This window comes from Salvia miltiorrhiza, chromosome 7 (assembly GCF_028751815.1).
Source record: "Salvia miltiorrhiza cultivar Shanhuang (shh) chromosome 7, IMPLAD_Smil_shh, whole genome shotgun sequence".
In the NCBI taxonomy this organism is placed as follows: domain Eukaryota; kingdom Viridiplantae; phylum Streptophyta; class Magnoliopsida; order Lamiales; family Lamiaceae; genus Salvia; species Salvia miltiorrhiza.
Window position 1 is genome coordinate 23,022,572 of NC_080393.1, and position 19,033 is coordinate 23,041,604.

The window sequence follows — 19,033 nt, forward strand, 5'->3', positions numbered from 1 at the left end:
GTCTGGATGTGTTCCGAAGCACAGTTATGATTATTGATCTGACCGGGTGCGTCCCGAGATTGATAAATGGGAGAAAAGAAAGCGATCCGACGGTGGCTAGAGGTCCGGGATCATAAGCAGCGAGTAACAATCGAACGTTACATGGCGCCACTTAATAAGAAAAAGTTTTATCATGCTTAGAAGTGCATTTGTGTTTTAAATTAAACCTTCTGAGTTATGATTGTGATATTGGATAAACTGCTTTGGTTATTTCATAAAATATTTATAAAATGCATAGTCCACTGAGTACACTAATATTTTTAAATATTTTCAGGTTGATCGTTTGGTGCAGATGGGGTTGAGCTAAGGCTAGGGTTCCACTTCGTATTTTGCTTTCGCTAACGACTAGCTTGTTATCTTATCTTTCAATCCCCTAAACTAAGAACTTCTATTATATGGTGTAGTATTATCTTGTTGAGCTTAGACTCTTAATTCGTATTTCTATTAATGAAGTCCATCGTTGATTATGATCATAGCCACGAAACTAAACTTATGCGATCCTGTGAATTTGAATATTATCAATTGATTGGCATCACTCAATGCCTTTCATTTTATCTCTTCAAATTATGAATAACCATTTAAAAGGGTAAGTTGTCAAGTTTATTCAGCTCGGTCAAGTTTTCTCATTATTTTCCTATTTCTTTCTGTAAGGAGCTGCGAAGTAAACCTCTTTAAATCCTTGGGATTTTTCTCATAGTACAACCTTGTTTTATATCATCAACCTCATTTATTCTAAATAGTTCATTTATTTATTATATTTTATTTTCTCAAGAATGGGCCGTTACACTTACATCTAGTCTCTCATCCCTCGGTGACAAAAAAGTTTCATCCTCGCGCATGTGGAGGCGGAGGAAGGTGCTATAGTTCTGTGCAGCCCGGGAGAGTCCAGTCTCCAAGCTCTGTTCATGCATGTATATAAGATAAATAAGTTATTATTTGATATATATATATATATATATATACATATTACTTATGAACTTATTTGATAATTACTAACCAGACTCTTCTACAGGATACGAGTGGACTGAGACCCTCCAACGTGCCTGTTGATCCCTGTACCGGGTCCATCGGGCTTAGACATCCAGTTCGCACGTGCTCACTGGGAAACGGCCCGAACATCCTCCTGCGCCCAGTATACTTGGAGTCTCATCCAGAATTCGTCAGACATGCCCAGGGATCTATCCATCATCTCCCCTGCCTCGATCTTCGCCCTGAGCTTCCTCTTGTAGTCGCTCATCATGTCATTGTACCTTTTGCTGGCTTTATGCTCCCACATTGACCTAACCTCAGGCTCATCCTCAGACGACCAAACAAACTCTTTCTGTTGAAAGAAATAATTAATTTAATATATAACATTTTAACAATATATAATGATAAATTTATACTCCCTCCGTCCACGAAAGAACTTCCTATCTTTCCTTTTTGGGACGTCCACAAAAGGAACTTCCTACCTATTTTTGGACTATACCCCACCACTTATAATCCTCTTACTTTTCACTTTTCACAACTCTCAATATTAATTATAATACTTTTTCACCACTCCCAATACACTCAACTACCTTTTATCCACTCTCAATACACTCAATAATATTTTTTCTTAAAACCCGTGTCTACTCCCTCCTAGGAAGTTCTTTCATGGACGGAGGGAGTATGTACTAGAAATTTAATTAGACCTTTAATTCTTGAAAGTATGCCTCATTCACCGTTGGCGTAGTCAACCTCCAAGTGTACCGGTCTGGGTTATCAATCCTCCTAAATGCTCTTGTGCAGGCGGTGGAGAGGCTCGGTGGCTCCTTCAACTCACTGTGTAAAAATAATTTAAGGAATTATTTGTTATACGAGAAATAATGATTTAAATTAAAATACTTACCCAGTAGGCATCCTCTCAAAGACCATCCTCCCTCCGTCCCTAGTCCAGTGGGCCCTAATCTCGGCAACTGATTTTAATTCACAAATAGCAGCAGCAAAATGCCGCCGCTAATCGACGACTCGATGGGAATTACTAACGGCGTTGACCCCGTTGGTAATTCGCCGCCGGTAATTAATTTATTAATTAATATTAAAAATAAATTAATTTATTTTAAAAATACTGATGGCTCGCCGCCGGTAATTAATTTATTAATTAATATTAAAAATACTGATGGCTCGCCGCCGGTGATCACCGGCGGCATACTCGCCGTCGATAATGTCGCCGGTAAAATTAAAAAAGCGAGTCGCCTTGTTTGCCGTCGTTGTGACGCCCGATAATTCTCGCCGGAAATTAGGCAGTTTTTTTGTAGTGTATTGCAGACTTATTCCCTCAAACGCAGCAAACGGAACAAGAAACTACTACTGCAGAACATGTATAAAAGTCTTCCATTAATTCCATAATACATCATTTTAAAACTAAAGTTTTATCTTCAATCTGCAAGGATGTTCCTGAAAAAACTTCAATTTCGATTTTGATGACATGGATTTCACTCTCAACACGCCCCTAAGAAAAGTGAATGCAGATGCTCAGGTTGATAATTTTCAACAAGCACAAGAAGAAATAGAAATGATTGTGGATGGTGGATGTCCGTAGGGGTAGGGACGGTACGGTATACCTTAACAAATTCTTCATACCTTATACCTTATCTTTACCTTTGGTATGGAGAAATTTCTTACATTTACCTACGGTATACCTTAATCTGGTATATACCTTAGATTACGGTATGGAAAAGTCTCATATCTTTATCGTACCAATGGAAAAGTTGATCAATCCGTTGAATACGGATCAAATGACATCAAATATAAGAATACGAGGACTTACTAAAACAAAAAATTGTACTATAAATTATGGAATAGCCTAATAGGATCATTGGCTCTTAATAGTATTCGTTTTTAATATATAAATTTGTATTTGTAAATATTATTTTGTTAGATCATATCTTAAAAATAATGTTAACGATTTACACAAATTTGTTAAAAATGTATTTTGAAATGAAATTTAGAAATTAAGGAAGACCATAAGTACCCTGAGTAGGTTGTGTTCAGTGGAAGCTGCAATATTGGACATATGCGGATCAACAATACCCTGAGTAGGTATTTTCATCCTCTTTTTTTCTAAATTTGTATCAAAATATTCATGAATCATGTCACTATATCCTTATTTAATTCAATTTATTTTCTGATCATTCTTTATGTAGCCTAAAATGATGTGTGAGGCACAGATGATGTGATGACACACACATTACAATTAGGTTGGTCATGCAAAACTTAAGCAAGAGAGGCTAGCTCTCTGCTCTCTCTCTCCCTATAAATATACATGATATCGAAGGTAGAAAAATAGAAATACAAGTACTACATTGCATATACATATATAGAATAGGTGATTGAGATCAAGAACAAGAGCAGATAGCAATGAAGTCTGTTATTTTGGGTATGATATTGGTGGTTGTGGTGGTGGGTGGAAGCTCGGCACAAGACACATGCTCTTCTACTCTGTCGAGCCTGAATGTGTGTGCGCCGTTTGTGGTGCCTGGCGCTGCGGCCAACCCCAGCCCCGACTGCTGTGGCGCCCTTCAGGCCATCAACCACGACTGCTTGTGCAGCACTCTCCGCATCGCCTCTCGTATCCCTGTGCAGTGCAACCTCCCTCCCCTCGCTTGCCGTATGCACACTTCTACTCTTTTATTCTAATTTAACGTAACATCTTTTCTTATTTCAATCTCTTTATTAACTTGGAATTTTTTCTCATGCAGCCAACTGACTTTGGAATTTCAATCATCGACAATAATGCTACAAACTTGGGATTTCTTTACTATTTTCCTTTTTTTTTAATTACGTGTGTGACAGTGTCTGCTCTGCTGAAGTCTTTGAGCAATACCATGTAATGTTAGCTCAAGGTAGAGCAAATGGTCGCCAAATAACCAACAAAGATGGTTTCCATTTCCAGGAATAAAACTATTTTTAACTTCCTAATTATTTTTTTTTCAGTTTTGCTTTAAATATGCAAAAAGATTAACAATGTTAAGGGGCTCAAACCAGAATGGACGCAAGCCAGCAGCTCTGAAAAGATTTCATTGAGAATACTAAATATGTTGAGAATTGAGAATGCACCTAAACTCTATTAAACAAGTCAATAATTTTAATGAACAATTTAATGATTTTTATGAACAAGTATTTTGGTATGGATTCGAATCCTCGAGGGAGCGAGATTTTCATCACATGTTCATTAGTTTTATTGATTTATTCAAAAATATTATTGATTTGTTTATTATTCTCAATTCTCAACACATTTAACATTCTCAATAGAACAACACCCTATATATATATATATATATATGAATAAGTAATGTACAATAAATAATAAATAATATTATTTACAATACTCCCCCTTGGACATTACTTGATTATGTTCATGTCTCTCTTGCTGAAAAAACCATGTGGGAAAAAACAGTCAAAGAAAAGAGTACATGTAATATGTATAACTTTGTGTTGCATTTGTTGCCTCATTAAAAACCTTAACTAAGAAAACCCAATGGGAAAAAACTTAGTAAGGGAAAAAGAGTACAACAAAAATACACCTTCAAGGCATAATGAATTCGCTCCCCCTCAAACTAATAATCTACTAAGCCTACGCATTCCAATATTATAAACATGTTTTTCAAAAGTTGACGTAGGAAGGGATTTTGTGAATAAATCTGCCAGATTATCACAAGAGCGAATTTTATTTATTTTAATTTCGCCGCTCTTCTGGAGCTCATGCGGGTAAAAGAATTTAGGTAATATATGTTTTGTTAAATTTCCTTTAATGTACCCGCTATCCATTTGTGCAACACATGCAGCATTGTCCTCATATAGAACAGTGGGAGATTTATCATCCGCAATACCACAAGATCCGCGAATATGTTGTATCAATGATCTTAACCATGCACATTCTTTAGCGGTCTCATGTAAAGCGATAATCTCTGAGTGGTTTGAGGATGTAGTAACTAGAGTCTGTTTAACAGATCTCCAAGAAATAGCTGTACCACCACAGAGGAAAACATAACCAGTCTGAGATTTAGCATTATGGGGATCAGATAAATAACCAGCATCCACATAGCCTACCAATGTCATGTCTTGGTTTCTTGGATAGAACAAACCAAGATCTTTTGTACCTTGAAGATAACGAAGAATGTGTTTAACACCATTCCAATGTCTTCGTGTAGGAGAAGCACTGAATCTTGCTAGCAAGTTAACCGCAAATGCTATGTCAGGCCTTGTGCAGTTTGCGAGATAAAGTAGTGCTCCAATTGCACTCAAATAAGGAACTTCTGGTCCTAAAATATCCTCATTATCTTCTTTAGGTCTAAATGGATCCTTATCTACTTCTAGTGATCGGACAACCATAGGTGTGCTAAGTGGATGTGATTTATCCATATAGAATTTCTCTAAAATCTTACTCACATAAGTTGACTGGTGTACAAGAATTCCTTCAGGGAGATGCTCGATCTGCAGGCCGAGACAAAACTTGGTTTTACCCAAGTCTTTCATTTCAAACTCCATCTTTAAGCATGAACGAGCTTATTCAACTTCTTTGCGTGTTCCAATTATATTTATATCATCAACATAAACAGAAATGATACAAAAACCATTTTGTGATCTTTTAATGAACACACAAGGGCATATATCATTATTCACATATTCCTTCTTCAAGAGGAATTCACTAAGTCGGTTATACCACATCTTTCCCGACTGTTTTAAACCGTACAACGATTTTTCTAATTTCACACAATACATGTCACGAGTTTCATTTTCCTTCATATGAGGAATTTTGAATCCTTCAGGGATTTTCATATAGATATCAGCGTCTAGTGACCCATATAAATATGCAGTCACGACGTCCATTAACTGCATTTCTAAATTCATTGATGATGCCAGAGATATCAAATAGCGGAATGTTATGCCATCTAAAACAGGAGAATATGTTTGATCAAAATCAATTCCAGGTCTCTGCGAAAACCCTTGAGCTACTAATCTCGCTTTATATCTTGCCACCTCATTGTTCTCATCTCTCTTTCGTACAAATACCCATCTATATCCCAATGGTTCAACATTGTCGGGTATAAGTATTATAGTACCAAGAACTTTTCTTTTCTTTAGCGAGTTATACTCTGCCTCAATTGCTTCCTTCCATTTCAACCAATCAGAACGCTTCCGGCACTGTGCTACTGTTTTTGGTTCTGGATCCAGATTATCATTTGAAATAGTACATGCAATTGTAGAGACAAATACATCGTCTATTACAATAACATTTCTGTTATAAGTTTCTCCCGTATTTATAAAGTTCATAGCAACTTCAATGTTGACATCAACCAGATTTTTATCAATTCCCATTATATTATGATCTGGTTGTTCCGCAATCCCAGTATTAGTTAGTGCACTTTTAGAAGTACTGGGAATATCATCTACAGGATGATCCTCTTCAAGAGGTTGTTGGAGTGATATCATATTCTTATTTGATTTTGTTTTGCGGGGATTTTTATCTTTAGCACCAATAGGTCTCCCACGCTTCTGGCATTCGGGATTATCAGCTGATTTATTTTGTCCATATGGAACTTCAATCCTTTGTGGTGCATTCATAGCAGGAATATGAGATTTTGTCACTCCTTTATGATCAGTAAATGCATCTGGCAAATTACTTGCTAAATAATGCAAGTTAATTATCCTTTGAACTTCCAGTTCAGATTCATTAGTACGTGGATCTAAATAGTGAAGATTCTTTTCATTCCATGAAATTTCTCGACATTGTGTTAAAGTTGGGCTTTTGTCTCCCCCTAATATCGGGAAATGATCTTCATCAAAAATACAGTCAGCGTACCGGGCAGTAAATTGATCCCCAGTCATGGGTTCAAGAAATTTAATTATAGATGGAGATTCATAACCCACGTATATACCTAGCTTACGCTGAGGGCCCATTGTGGTACGTTTTGGTGGCGCTATTGGAGTATAAACTCCACAACCAAATATTCGCAGATGAGAAATGTTTGGTTCTTTACCACGTACTAATTGTATTGGGGAATATTCATGATATGCAGTTGGTCGGATTTGGAGCAAATTTGCAGCATGCAAAATCGCATGACCCCAACAAGTAATAGGTAAGTTTGATTTTTGTAGCAATGGCCTAGCTACTAGTTTTAAACGTTTGATTAAGGATTCAGCTAGACCATTTTGCGTGTGGACATATGGAACAGGATGCTCCACTTTAATACCCAATGACATACAATATTCATCAAAAGATTTTGATGTGAATTCACCAGCGTTGTCCATTCGAATAGACTTTATTGGATAATCAGGAAATTGAGCTCTTAATTCGATTATTTTGGCAATAAGCTTTGCAAATGCTTTATTGCGAGTAGATAATAAGCATACATAAGTCCATCGAGTAGAAGCATCAATTAGGACCATAAAATATTGAAATGGTCCAGACGCTGGGTGGTCCACATATATCTCCTTGAATTCGTTCAAGAAAAGAAGGAGATTCTAATTTAATTTTGGTACGAGAAGGTCGTACTATAAGCTTACCTTTTGCACATGCTTCACAAACAAATTCATTTGAATATGATAGATCTTTTGTTTGTATATTGTGCCCAATAGCATTATTAATAATCCGACGTATCATATTTTGCCCAGGATGACCCAATCGTTCATGCCATAATATAAAAGATTTTGGGTCTTTAAATTTTATGCTTAACGCAACATGATTGTTAGGTTTAATGTGAGTATAATACAACCCAGTGGAGAAAGAAGAGAACTTCTCAAGAATTTGTTTTCTACATCCAACATTCTGAGTGATGATCAGAAATTCATTATTGTTATCGGTTTCAGTTTCAATGTGAAAACCGTTTAGTCGGATGTCTTTAAAACTAATAAGGGTACGTTTTGATTGTGGATACAAAAGTGCATCATTGATAATTAATTCTGTACCCATAGGGAGTATTAGAGAAGCTCTTCCAGAGCCGACAATAAGGATATTGTCATTTGCAATTGTAGTGACGCTCCCCCTTTTTTCAGTAAGAGTTTGAAAATATTTTCTATCAGTAAGTATAGTATGTGTTGTGGCACTATCCACTAGACACAATGTACTTTCATTCTCCATGAGTTGCAAGTTTGAGTTTGACATTCTAAAAACAAAGAAGTAGAATATAAATCAAGAAAATAACAAATAAAGATAGCAAATAAGTCACAATAATAATAGAATTTTAAGTATTGCAAACACACGAAAACAAATTAAATTACTAACAGTTTGCAAATAAAACATGAACCATAAATAAAATCCTAAAATGTCTGAATAGTTCAACAAATCAAATTACTTTTGATCTCCATAATCTTCAAGATCAAGTTGCATTAAATCATCATCATCGGCATTAAACTCCAAATTTGCTTCAGGCAAACTGGCATGATGTATTTCACTTCGAATTTTCTTGCCTTTTTTGTTCTTTTGCAACATTTGATATGCTTCAACGAGGTGCTTGGCGGTGCGACATGTACGACTCCAATGACCCTCGCACCCACACCTGTGACAAGTTTGTTGTGTTTTTGGAGTTTGCTGAGATGTACTTGTTTCTTGTGGATGCGATGTCTTATGAAATCCTTTTCCATGAATTTGGAGTCTAGCAACATGATTGTATCCACGACCTCGACCTCGACCTCCTCTATAGGACCAACCTCTTCCACCACGTTGTGACCAATTCACTTTTCCTCGGCCTCTCCCTCGACCACCTCTATAAGTGGTAGCATGTGCTTCAGGCACTGCTTGTGAACCAACTGGTCTTGCATTGTGGTTTCTCATCAAAAGCTGATTATGTTTCTCTGCTACAAGTAAAGCAGAAATGAGTTCAGAATGCCTAGTATAATTCTTGGCCCTATACTGCTGCTGGAGTACAAGGTTACTGGCATGAAAAGTAGATAGAGTCTTCTCTATCAAATCAATCTCTGTAACTTCTTGCTTACAGAGTTTCAGCTGTGACACAATACGATGTAAGGTAGAATTGTACTCAATCACGGACTTGAAATCCTGAAAGCGTAAATTCAGCCAATCATATTGTGCCTGAGGGAGAATAATGGCCTTTTGTTGATCAAAGCGATCCTTCAGGGATTGCCATAGGACAACAGGGTCCTTTTCAGTAAGATACTCATTTTTTAAGTCCTTATTCAGATGATGACGCAAGAAAATCAAAGCTTTCGCCTTCTGGGCGGAGCTACATGAAGAATCTGGAACTATAGCGTCGCTCAGATCACATGAGGCAAGGTATATTTCAACATCCAAAGCCCAAGTCAAATAGTTACCACCATCAATAGCAAGTTCAGTGACTTCTCTTTCGTTGATATCAGACATATTCAAAACTATAACAAACAATGAGAAAACAATAAGGAAAGAGAGCATTTTAATTTTATTTTGTTTATGCCCTAATCTAATGAAATCAGCATAAGGAGTGTCTAACAAGATGAAAATTCCCCATGTCTTGAAAACTGAGATCAGATCAAAATCGAACAAACAATACATATTATCAAAGCAAGAATAGGCAACTTCATCATGGCAAGTAAATCATGTATCTGCTGCGCAAGGTTTTATGAAAAATTGAAACAAATAATCAAGAATACTCTGAAATAAACGGACTTCACAATCAATAAATGCACTGACTTCAATATATGTTATTTACGATATTTTTTAAATTATTTTCAGTTTATGATTTACAAAAACCAATTCGAGTTTATGTTTGTTTCAAAAATTCTCGACAAAACTTCAATCACGGCAGGCGTTTTTAAATTCATCAATAATGGCATTAGATTTTCCCCAAATCTAACGAAATAAAGTCTCCCCCTCTCACGCTCAACATTCAGTAATGCTTTAACATATTTTTCCAATCTTATTCATCTCGCTGCCTTCAATCATTCAATGTTAGACACTTCAATCAAAACAATTCTTTTCAAAAACCACCGACTCGAATCAATTAGGATTTAAGTTTTCAAAAAAAAAATCAAATCCGTTTCTAAATTTTCTAGAAACATAATGTAAAATTACCTTGTAAGAAAAACACGATTTTTTCTTATGGTCTATCTCCGTGTTCACTCAATTGGTTAGAGACTCGTGCTGATAACGTGTTGTAATATCCTCTTGAGCAAGTAATTCCAAAGTAAAAGAGTAGAGAAGATGCAGAGAAAAGAGAAGAAGAGAAAACAGACAGAAAACGAGATTCTGTATTATGTTAACCGTATCCATCCGTTCCATCATATATATATATATATATATATATGAATAAGTAATGTACAATAAATAATAAATAATATTATTTACAATAAATATGAAGTCCAAATATGACATTCTTTGTAAAATAATATGCAAATGCAAGCCTTTTGATAAAATAAATTAGTGCAATAATTAATCAAATTATAGCCCAATCAGTTAATAAATTGAGCCCATTAACTTAAAACCAAACTAAGCCCAAAGCCCATTTCATTTCCCCATTTCCCCTACTTTAATCACACTCACCCTAATTGCTCACAAAACTCACGCAGCTCCCACTTCCCTTCTCCCTCTTTGCCGCTCACTCTCTCTCGCTCTCTGTGCCCTCCTGCCGCCGCCACCGGACGGCAGCGCCGTCCCCGGAGGCCGGCGGCTCCGCCTCCTCTCTCCTTCCCTTCGACCTCTCTCCTTTCCTCACCTCTAGTCTCTCTCTCACTCTTCCCCCACCGCACCCAACAGCAGCGTCCACCCTTCTCCGGTGACACCTCCGCCAGCCACCGCCACAACCACGCTTCTCCCCTGTCGCTCGCCCGGCTAGCAGCAGCATCGCCATCGCCGCCTCTGCGTCGACAGCAGCACAGCCCAGCCGCCGCCCCTCATTTCTCTCTCTTCCTCAGCCGAACAGCCATCGGCGAGGCCGAAGCTGCCGCCTCCTTATTCCAGATCTGGCGCCCTCTCTTTCCTTCGGCCGGCAGAAACGGCTGCCATCGCCGCCGCCATGCCAGGCAGCAGCAGTGGGCAGGTCGCCGCCGCCGCCTCCTGCTTCCCTCTTCCGACTACAGTCTTCGCTCCCCCCAACCAACCTTCCATTTCTCCCTAATTCTCCATTTCTTTCCACACTAATTCTATTTCCTTATGGAAATTACAGAAAATCGATGTATGCATGTTTTGATTTGAAAACAGAATTCTGTTGTAAAGTTTTGGTTTTTGGGCAGATATGAAAACAATGAAGAAATCATTGATGTGCTGGAATAAAATTACATAATTTCTGCATAAGAATTAAAATTACCACTTGAATCGAAAGCAACAGAACAATAAGTTGATTTGCTGGGTTTTGGTGGTGTGGTGTTTTCAGAAAAAGAAAGAGCTTAATAAGCTAAAATGAGGCGGTGGAATAGATAAAATGAATTCCACAAGATTGAGAAAATTAATTGGATGGCTGAGGAGAAAACTTGGCTGCCAAGAATTAAAATTTGTGGCTGAAAATGGAAAACAAATTGTGGCTTCTTGAGAAAGGAAACACGTATTGCAGTCACAAGATTAGGAAACAGTACAAACAAAAGAATTACTCCATTAAGCTATTAAAATGTTATGGGCTCTTTTAAAAATCTAGCCCAAAAAGTAAGTAAATAAATAAGTAATTATGGCCCAATATGGATGAGCTAAATAGGCTGCAAATAGTTTATTTAGGCCCAAATTCATATTAAAAGAATATTTGGGAAAATAAATTTCTATTTTTTTATAGATATAATTTATAGTTCAAAGTCATATCTAACTAGGGGCGCAACTAAACATGTTCATAAATTCGACTCATAGATATGTATATTAATAACTCGAAAATATAATAATTTCTAAATAAAATTTGCAAAGGAAGTAAATGGTTTTGGGCTGTGACAGGATGTCTACAAGCTTTGGTGTGATTATGTTGCGCGGAGGTACAAGGATTTTGTTCATGACATCAAGGAAATTAAGAGGAACAAGAGGCGTTCTTTTATTCACGAGGATCACTGGCCTAATTGGATTAAGTATTGGGACTCTGATGAAGTAAAAGCCAACTCAGAGATAGCAAAAAAGTGTAGGATGTCTGAGACTTTAGGTCCTGGAACCGGTCAATTGAAACACAAGGGAGGTTCGAGGTCTATTCTTCAGTATGATGAAGAAGTGGTACGTTGAAATTGTATTCATATAATTTTTTTCATTGACATTCATATTAATAATATTTATATTTGTTATATTTTTTAAAAGGGTAAAAGGAAATGAGTGGAGCCGACTGAGTGTTTCTACGAGGCTTAGAGCATCAGCAGTGGGGGTGACCTGATAACTGACCTGATAGTGGGGGGACCACATTGGGCCAGTGAGGCTGCAGTGGGATGACATGATAGCTGACCTGATCTTTTTAGTTTGATTATTGTATTTTTCATTTAATTTTAATTGCAAAAATTTAAACACAATTGACTTCAAATTAAACTTCATTTAATTTTAAAAATCCTAAAGATTACATTAAAAAAAAAACCTAAAGACATAATTTAAAACTACTTAATTAAAAACTAAAAACATAAAATCCTAAAGATCTCCAGCTTCTCTCATCCTAGCGATGATCTTCGCGCAACGCTGCTTGTGGAGGGCGAGGGTTTCTGGACTCATGTTGTCGGTCTTCATGAATAAAATTCGTTCGTCGTGCATCTTCTTCTTGAGTTCGTTCGACTTGGCGACCTCGGCCATCATTTATTTGATGTTCTCGTCCGACCTGTCCATCCTCTCCACGTATTCGGGTGGAGGCCCGAAACTTTGCGACGCCTTTCCTTTCCCCTTCGCCGCTCTCGTCGCCGCTTTCGCCGCCTTGTTTCCAATCGGTCGGGAAGACGTGATCTCCTCGTCCGACGCCGAGGTAGTGAAGTCGCCTGTCTCTTACGTCTTCGTCCTCTTGGAGGAATGGACGTCTCCCTCAAGGTACATGGATTTGAACCTCCGGTTGATCCGGAGCATCCTCCATGCATTCCAGTAGTTGAAGGCGCCGTTAGTTGGGCTCTTTGCTTGGAAGATGACTTGGGCCTTTTGTTGGAGCATGTCGTCGGAATGGCCGGAAGGCCACTTCGCGCAAACCTCCACCCAAACATTCTCCCACAACTTCACATCCTAGACCACTGGGGAGAAGTGTCCCTTTATTTGGCGGGGCTTCAAGCCGAGGCCGAGAAGGGCGTTCACACGCTCTAGAATCCGACCCCAGTAGGCCTCGCCTTTTTGATCGACACCCCGGATGGAGTCGTTCGTCTCCTCCGCCCAAATACGGACAATAAGGTCCGTCTCTTCGAGGGCGTATGTGTGTCGAATGGTCCTTTCCTCCTCCGGCTCTCTCGCCGGCGCCTTCTTCTTGAAGGCCATAGCCTTCCGTCGCCCGCCTTTCTTTGGCTTCGACGCACTGTGGGCAGCCGGTGGGTCATCTTCTTCGCTTGGACGAGGTTCCTCCTCCAAGTTAATATCGCCTAAATCAGGATGGTAATCATCGGAGAGGTCGGGTACCCAATTAGGGTTGTAAACGAATCGAATAATTTTGCTCGATTCGAGATTCGATTCGAAATTGCCCGATTCGTATTCGAAATTATTCGATTCGTATTCGATAACAAATATTCTATTCGATTCGATTATTATTCAAATACGTATATGAAATTATGATATTCGATTCGATATTCGTAGATATTCGATTCGATATAATATATATATATATATATATATAATATTTTAATTATAATTATTTATATACATATATATATATAATATTTTAATTATAATTTTATAATATCTTATTCTGATCCTAATTGTATATATATATATAGAATATTAACATTTTAATTATAATTTTTGTAGAATTTAATTTTTTAACCCTCTTTTTTAAAAAAATTGTAAAAAAAACTATTCTAACCCTAATTGGTTTCTACCTATCGCGCCCCCATTCCCAAAGATTTGAAACCATTTCAATTTCCAAATTCCAAGCTTCCAGCGGCGCTTCTTCTCCTCTTCTCCACGCACGCCGCGCCGTCTGCTGCTGCCGTCGACGTCTGCCAGGCTCGTCGCACGCCGCCGTCTGCTGCCCCGTCGTCTGCTGCTGCCCTGTCGTGTGCACCACGACGCCCTCTCCGTCTGCTCCTTTCGCGTCGTCTGCACCCGCCGTCTGCTGCTGCCCCGCCATCTGCACCCACCGTCTGCTGCTGCCTCGCCGTCTGCACCCGCTCGTCGCACCCGCCGTCTGCACCCGCCGTCTACTGCTGCCCCGCCGTCTGCACCCGCTCGTCGCACCCGCCGTCTGCACCTCTTGCGTCGCCTTCTCCGTCTGCCTCTCCGTCTGCTGCTACCGTCGACGTCAGCCTCTCCATCTGCTGCTGCCGTCAATGTGAGTTCTTGCTGAATTCTTGTTGTTTCTACTTATAGAGTTTGGGGAATGTGAAAAGAGAATTGATGCACATTTTGATGAATTCTTGTTGTTGACTTGCTGAATTCTTGCTGACTTAATAGAAAATATGTTGAATTCTTGCTGACTTGGGGAATATGTTTTTAAAAACCCTTTTTTTCGAAAAATATGTTGTTGACTTGCTGAATTCTTGCTGACTTGGGGAATATGTTTTTAGAAACCCTTTTTTTCGAAAAATATGTTGTTGACTTGCTGAATTCTTGCTGACTTGGGGAATATGTTTTTAGAAACCCTTTTTTTCGAAAAATATGTTGTTGACTTGCTGAATTCTTGCTGACTTGCTGAATTTATAGTGTAAATATGTTGTTGAATTTGTAGTAAGCCTATAAAAACGTTTCTTTTGACAGGATGGAAAATTTAATAGAAAATGAGACAATGGAGAAAGAGAATGAGGTGGAGAAAGAAGTGGTCGATGTAAATGATGATAAAGATGATAATATAATAGAAGGGGATGATGGGGAGAAAGATAAACAAGAAGGTATTGATGGAGAAGATGATAAAGATGGAGACAAGGAGGAGGAGAATAATGTGTTTGATAAGAAGAAAAGGAAAAAATGTTCCAAAGCTTATGATGATTTCATTGAACTGACAGCAGATGATGGGACTACAAAGTTTCAATGCATACATTGCAAGACTTTTCTTGCTAAGACGTCTACTGGCACAACATCTCATCTTTGGAATCACTTGAAAAGGTGTCTGCAAAAGAAGCTTCACTTGAAGAAGCAAAAGACGTTGCAATTTCAGCCTGTCAAATCCAAGTTTGAGATGAATCCTTTATCTGATGGCAGATATGATCACATGAAGCAGAGAGAGGCCGTTGCCCATTGGATTTTAATGGGTGAGCAACCATTTAATGCCGTGGAAAGTGATGGTTTTCATTTCATGATGAGTATAAATCAACCCCGATTTCAGAAGATTTCCCGTGCCACAGCAAAAAAAGATGTCATCAATGTTTATAACATTGAGAAGAAAAAATTGCAGTTGGAATTGAAAGACATCAATAAGATTTCATTGACCACCGACATTTGGAAGTCAAAGGTGCAAAAGATTTCTTATATGTGTGTCACTGGTCACTTTGTTGATTCACAGTGGCAACTTCAGAAACGGCTTCTTAGCTTCATACCTCTTCCTCCTCCACATGGAGGTAATACTATTTGTTTCTTTACATAATGTTGTCTTTTATTATATTTATTGATTTATTGATAATGACTCAATACTTATATGTTTTTTAGGTGTTGATATCTTTGATGGGCTTATAAAGTGCACAAAGGATTGGGGAATAGAGCACAAGGTTTTCACTATCTCTGTGGACAATGCCTCAAACAATGATGTGGCAATTCGAATTGCTAAGGAAACATTCTCTAGGAGCCGTAAATTGCCATTGGAAGGTCAGTTGTTTCATGTTCGGTGTACTGCACATATATTAAATCTCGTTGTTCAAGATGGTCTTCTTGGGATTAAGACAATCATTGAAGATGTCAAAAACAGCGTGCGATTTATTAATCAATCAGAGTCTAGGTTGAACAAATTCTCTGATGTTGTGAACCACTTAGGAATTTTTGTAAAAAGGTTGATCATTGATTGTCCAACTCGTTGGAATTCTACATATGAGATGTTACTTGAGGCATATAGAGTTAGAGATGCATTTCCTATATTTCAACAAAGAGAGCCTTCATATCATTGTTGTCCTGCCGTTGATGATTGGATGAAAGTGAAGGATGTCATTGATATTTTAGAGATCTTTTATGAAGCTACTCATGTGATTTCTGGAGTTGATTATCCTACTTCTAATGTCTATCTTGCCGTCATTTGGAGAGTCAAGCATGTATTGAATGAAAAGGAAAATCATGTTGATGAATTCATTAGAGTAATGATTAAAGAAATGAAGAAGAAATTTGACAAATATTGGGGAAGTTGCAATCTTTTGATGACAATTGGAGCAATACTTGACCCTAGGTTCAAAATGAGGTTGGTTGATTTTGCTTTTCATAAGATATATAATGAGGTTGATGCACGTGCAAATATTATGAAGGTTCGAGATGCATTGTATAACTTGTACTTTGAGTATGTTGAAGTTGATAATGCAAAATCTCGAAAGGGTACTACTTCAGAAAGATGTTCTGCTACATGCACAAGCTCCACATCTCAAGGAAAATTAGTGCCTAGTGGTTTGTCTATGTTTGATGAGTATCTAGACACTATAGAGGTGAATGGTCCTTTGAAATCGGAGTTGGACATTTACTTGGATGAGGGGGTTGTTAGAAGTCAAGATGGGGATGGAGCTGTAGCCTCTGAGTTTGATGCATTAGCTTGGTGGAAATCTCAAGAATTGAAGTTCAAAATTCTATCCACTTTAGCTCGTGATGTTTTGGCTATTCCGATAAGTACGGTTGCATCAGAGGCCACATTTAGTGCAGGAAGTCGAGTATTAGATCCTTACCGTTCAAGGTTAGGTTCTGATATGGTAGAGATTTTAATTTGTGGAGCAGACTGGATTCGCCAACTTCACGGAATCAAGAAGCCCATTATGTCACATGTAAGTTAGTTTTCTATTATTTAACACACACACACACACACACACACACATATATATATATATATATATGTTTTCATAAAATTGAGCTCTAATATTTATTTTCTTCATCTTGTAGGAGGAAGAAGAACATTTTTATGTCGTGTTGAACACCACTTAATTTTACAAGCTTGGTGGAAGATTGAGTGCTTGACATTTGTTCTATTATCATGTTATTTTGATGAATTTGAAACTTTTCGTGATGTATGCACTAGATGGATATTGTTGATTTTACAATCTGTTGAATTTGTGGCTTATATTGAGGATTTTTTATTATTTAGTTATTGTTGTGTGTTTATTAGGTAAATATATTGAAGATACACCTATATTATTTAACATATTTTTTCCCTTCAGAATTTCGAATCGAATCGAATACAAGTCGAATACGCGAATCGAATATTCGAATCGAATATTCGTAAAAAAAATTAAGGTAATTTCATAAACCGAATCGAATACTCGAATCGAATCGAATAATTCGAACATAGCAACGAATCGAATATCGAATCGTATTTAATATTCAAAATCGAATCGAATACTAGTATATATTCACGAATACGAATCGAATATGGTGATATTCGCTTCGATTCGATTCGATTACAACCCTATACCCAATTTGGATTGTACCAATTAGGATTGAGTGGATCTATTTTTTCTTTCTTTTGTGAGAGAAATAGAGAGAAGAACAAGAAGATGAGAAGTGAAGAAGAAGAACAATGAGAGAAGATTTTATAGAAGAGGAAAAAAATAAAAAAATAAAATCAGTCAATTGACAGAAAAAAGGGAAACAAACAAACAGCAACGGTCCAATGCATGCAACATTCTTAAATTTTAAAATTAGATTTTTTTTTTAATATAGGCGCGTGCCTACCTTTTTCTTCATCGTGGTTGCCCCGTTCCATCAGGTCGCACTCGAGTCGCTCATCGCTGCAGTGGGCGACCCGATCTCGGGGGTGACTCCAGTCCCCCCTATCGGGTCCCCACTGCGGATGCTCTTATGAGATCCTTCATAAGAACAAAGATGTTACTTATATAAACGAGAAGTCTAGACAGATTGGAGTGCGTAGTAAAGTATTAATTACTTATTTAAGTATTATTTTTATTGCTCTAATTCTTAAGTATAACTCCTAATATATATATATATATATATATATATATATATATATATATATATATATATATTATTGTAGGAAAAAATGCAGGAATTAGTTGCTTCTCAGAGTCAGCCTGTGGATGATGATTCTGATCCGCAGAGATCGATATGAACAAGGTGTACGTGGAGGCTGTTGGTGGACTCGACAAGAAGAAGAGAATGTTTGGAGTTGGTAGACTTGCAGCCAGCTATAGGAGTAGTGAGCAGTCGAATGGTACATCTCAGTTTCAGGGCCCTACTATTGATCCACAGCGACTTGTGGACGTGGAGCAGCAGTTGTAGGAAGCTTTAGTTGAGATAGCACGTCAGAAGGAGGAGATGAGGCAGAAAGATGAGCAGACTGATGCTCGATTTGAGGCTCAACAGCGTCTTTTCGAGCAGATATTGGCTAGGCTTCCACCTGGACCTACTGGACCATCATCTTGAATATTATGTTTGTGTTTTTGTACTTTGAATACTTGAATATTTCTATTATGTTTTTGAACACTTGAATATTTCTATTATGTTTTGAACACTTGAATATTTTATGTTATGTTATGACTATTTGAATGCTAGTTTAAAATTTTAATATTTTATTGATTTGGTGTTTTGGAGATTGATGTATTGATAATACAGTAGAATAAAAGGGTATAACAGTACGTCGATAACTGGGTAGAGCAAATTATAATTTATTTATTTTTTATATTTTAAAACAGCGACGGAATCGTCGTCCGTCATTAAAAATGGAGCGAAAGAATAGCAACGGAATCATAGTCCGTCGTTAAAACTGGAACGGCCGAGTAGCGACGGAATCGTAGTCCGTCGCTAAAAATGGAACGGTTGAATAGTGACGGA

At 37.7% G+C, this 19,033-nt stretch overlaps 3 protein-coding genes across 3 annotated transcripts; 2 read left to right on the forward strand and 1 right to left on the reverse strand.

Annotated features, from left to right (window-relative positions):
• Positions 1 to 3,347: 3,347 nt before the first annotated feature.
• On the forward strand, positions 3,348 to 3,981 carry LOC130993527 (stamen-specific protein FIL1-like). Its single transcript, XM_057918453.1, has 2 exons — positions 3,348 to 3,670; positions 3,762 to 3,981. The coding sequence occupies exons 1-2, from the start codon at positions 3,421 to 3,423 to the stop codon at positions 3,767 to 3,769; spliced, it is 258 nt and encodes an 85-aa protein (XP_057774436.1). The 5' UTR covers positions 3,348 to 3,420; the 3' UTR covers positions 3,770 to 3,981.
• Positions 3,982 to 8,353: 4,372 nt separating this feature from the next.
• On the reverse strand, positions 8,354 to 9,382 carry LOC130993979 (uncharacterized). The gene has a single exon (XM_057919018.1). The coding sequence runs from the start codon at positions 9,380 to 9,382 to the stop codon at positions 8,354 to 8,356; it is 1,029 nt and encodes a 342-aa protein (XP_057775001.1).
• A 5,463-nt stretch (positions 9,383 to 14,845) lies between these two features.
• Positions 14,846 to 17,308, forward strand: LOC130993980 (zinc finger BED domain-containing protein RICESLEEPER 2-like). Its single transcript, XM_057919019.1, has 3 exons — positions 14,846 to 15,621; positions 15,710 to 17,013; positions 17,129 to 17,308. Exons 1-3 carry the CDS (start codon positions 14,853 to 14,855, stop codon positions 17,168 to 17,170), a joined length of 2,115 nt encoding a protein of 704 aa, XP_057775002.1. The 5' UTR covers positions 14,846 to 14,852; the 3' UTR covers positions 17,171 to 17,308.
• Positions 17,309 to 19,033: the final 1,725 nt, after the last annotated feature.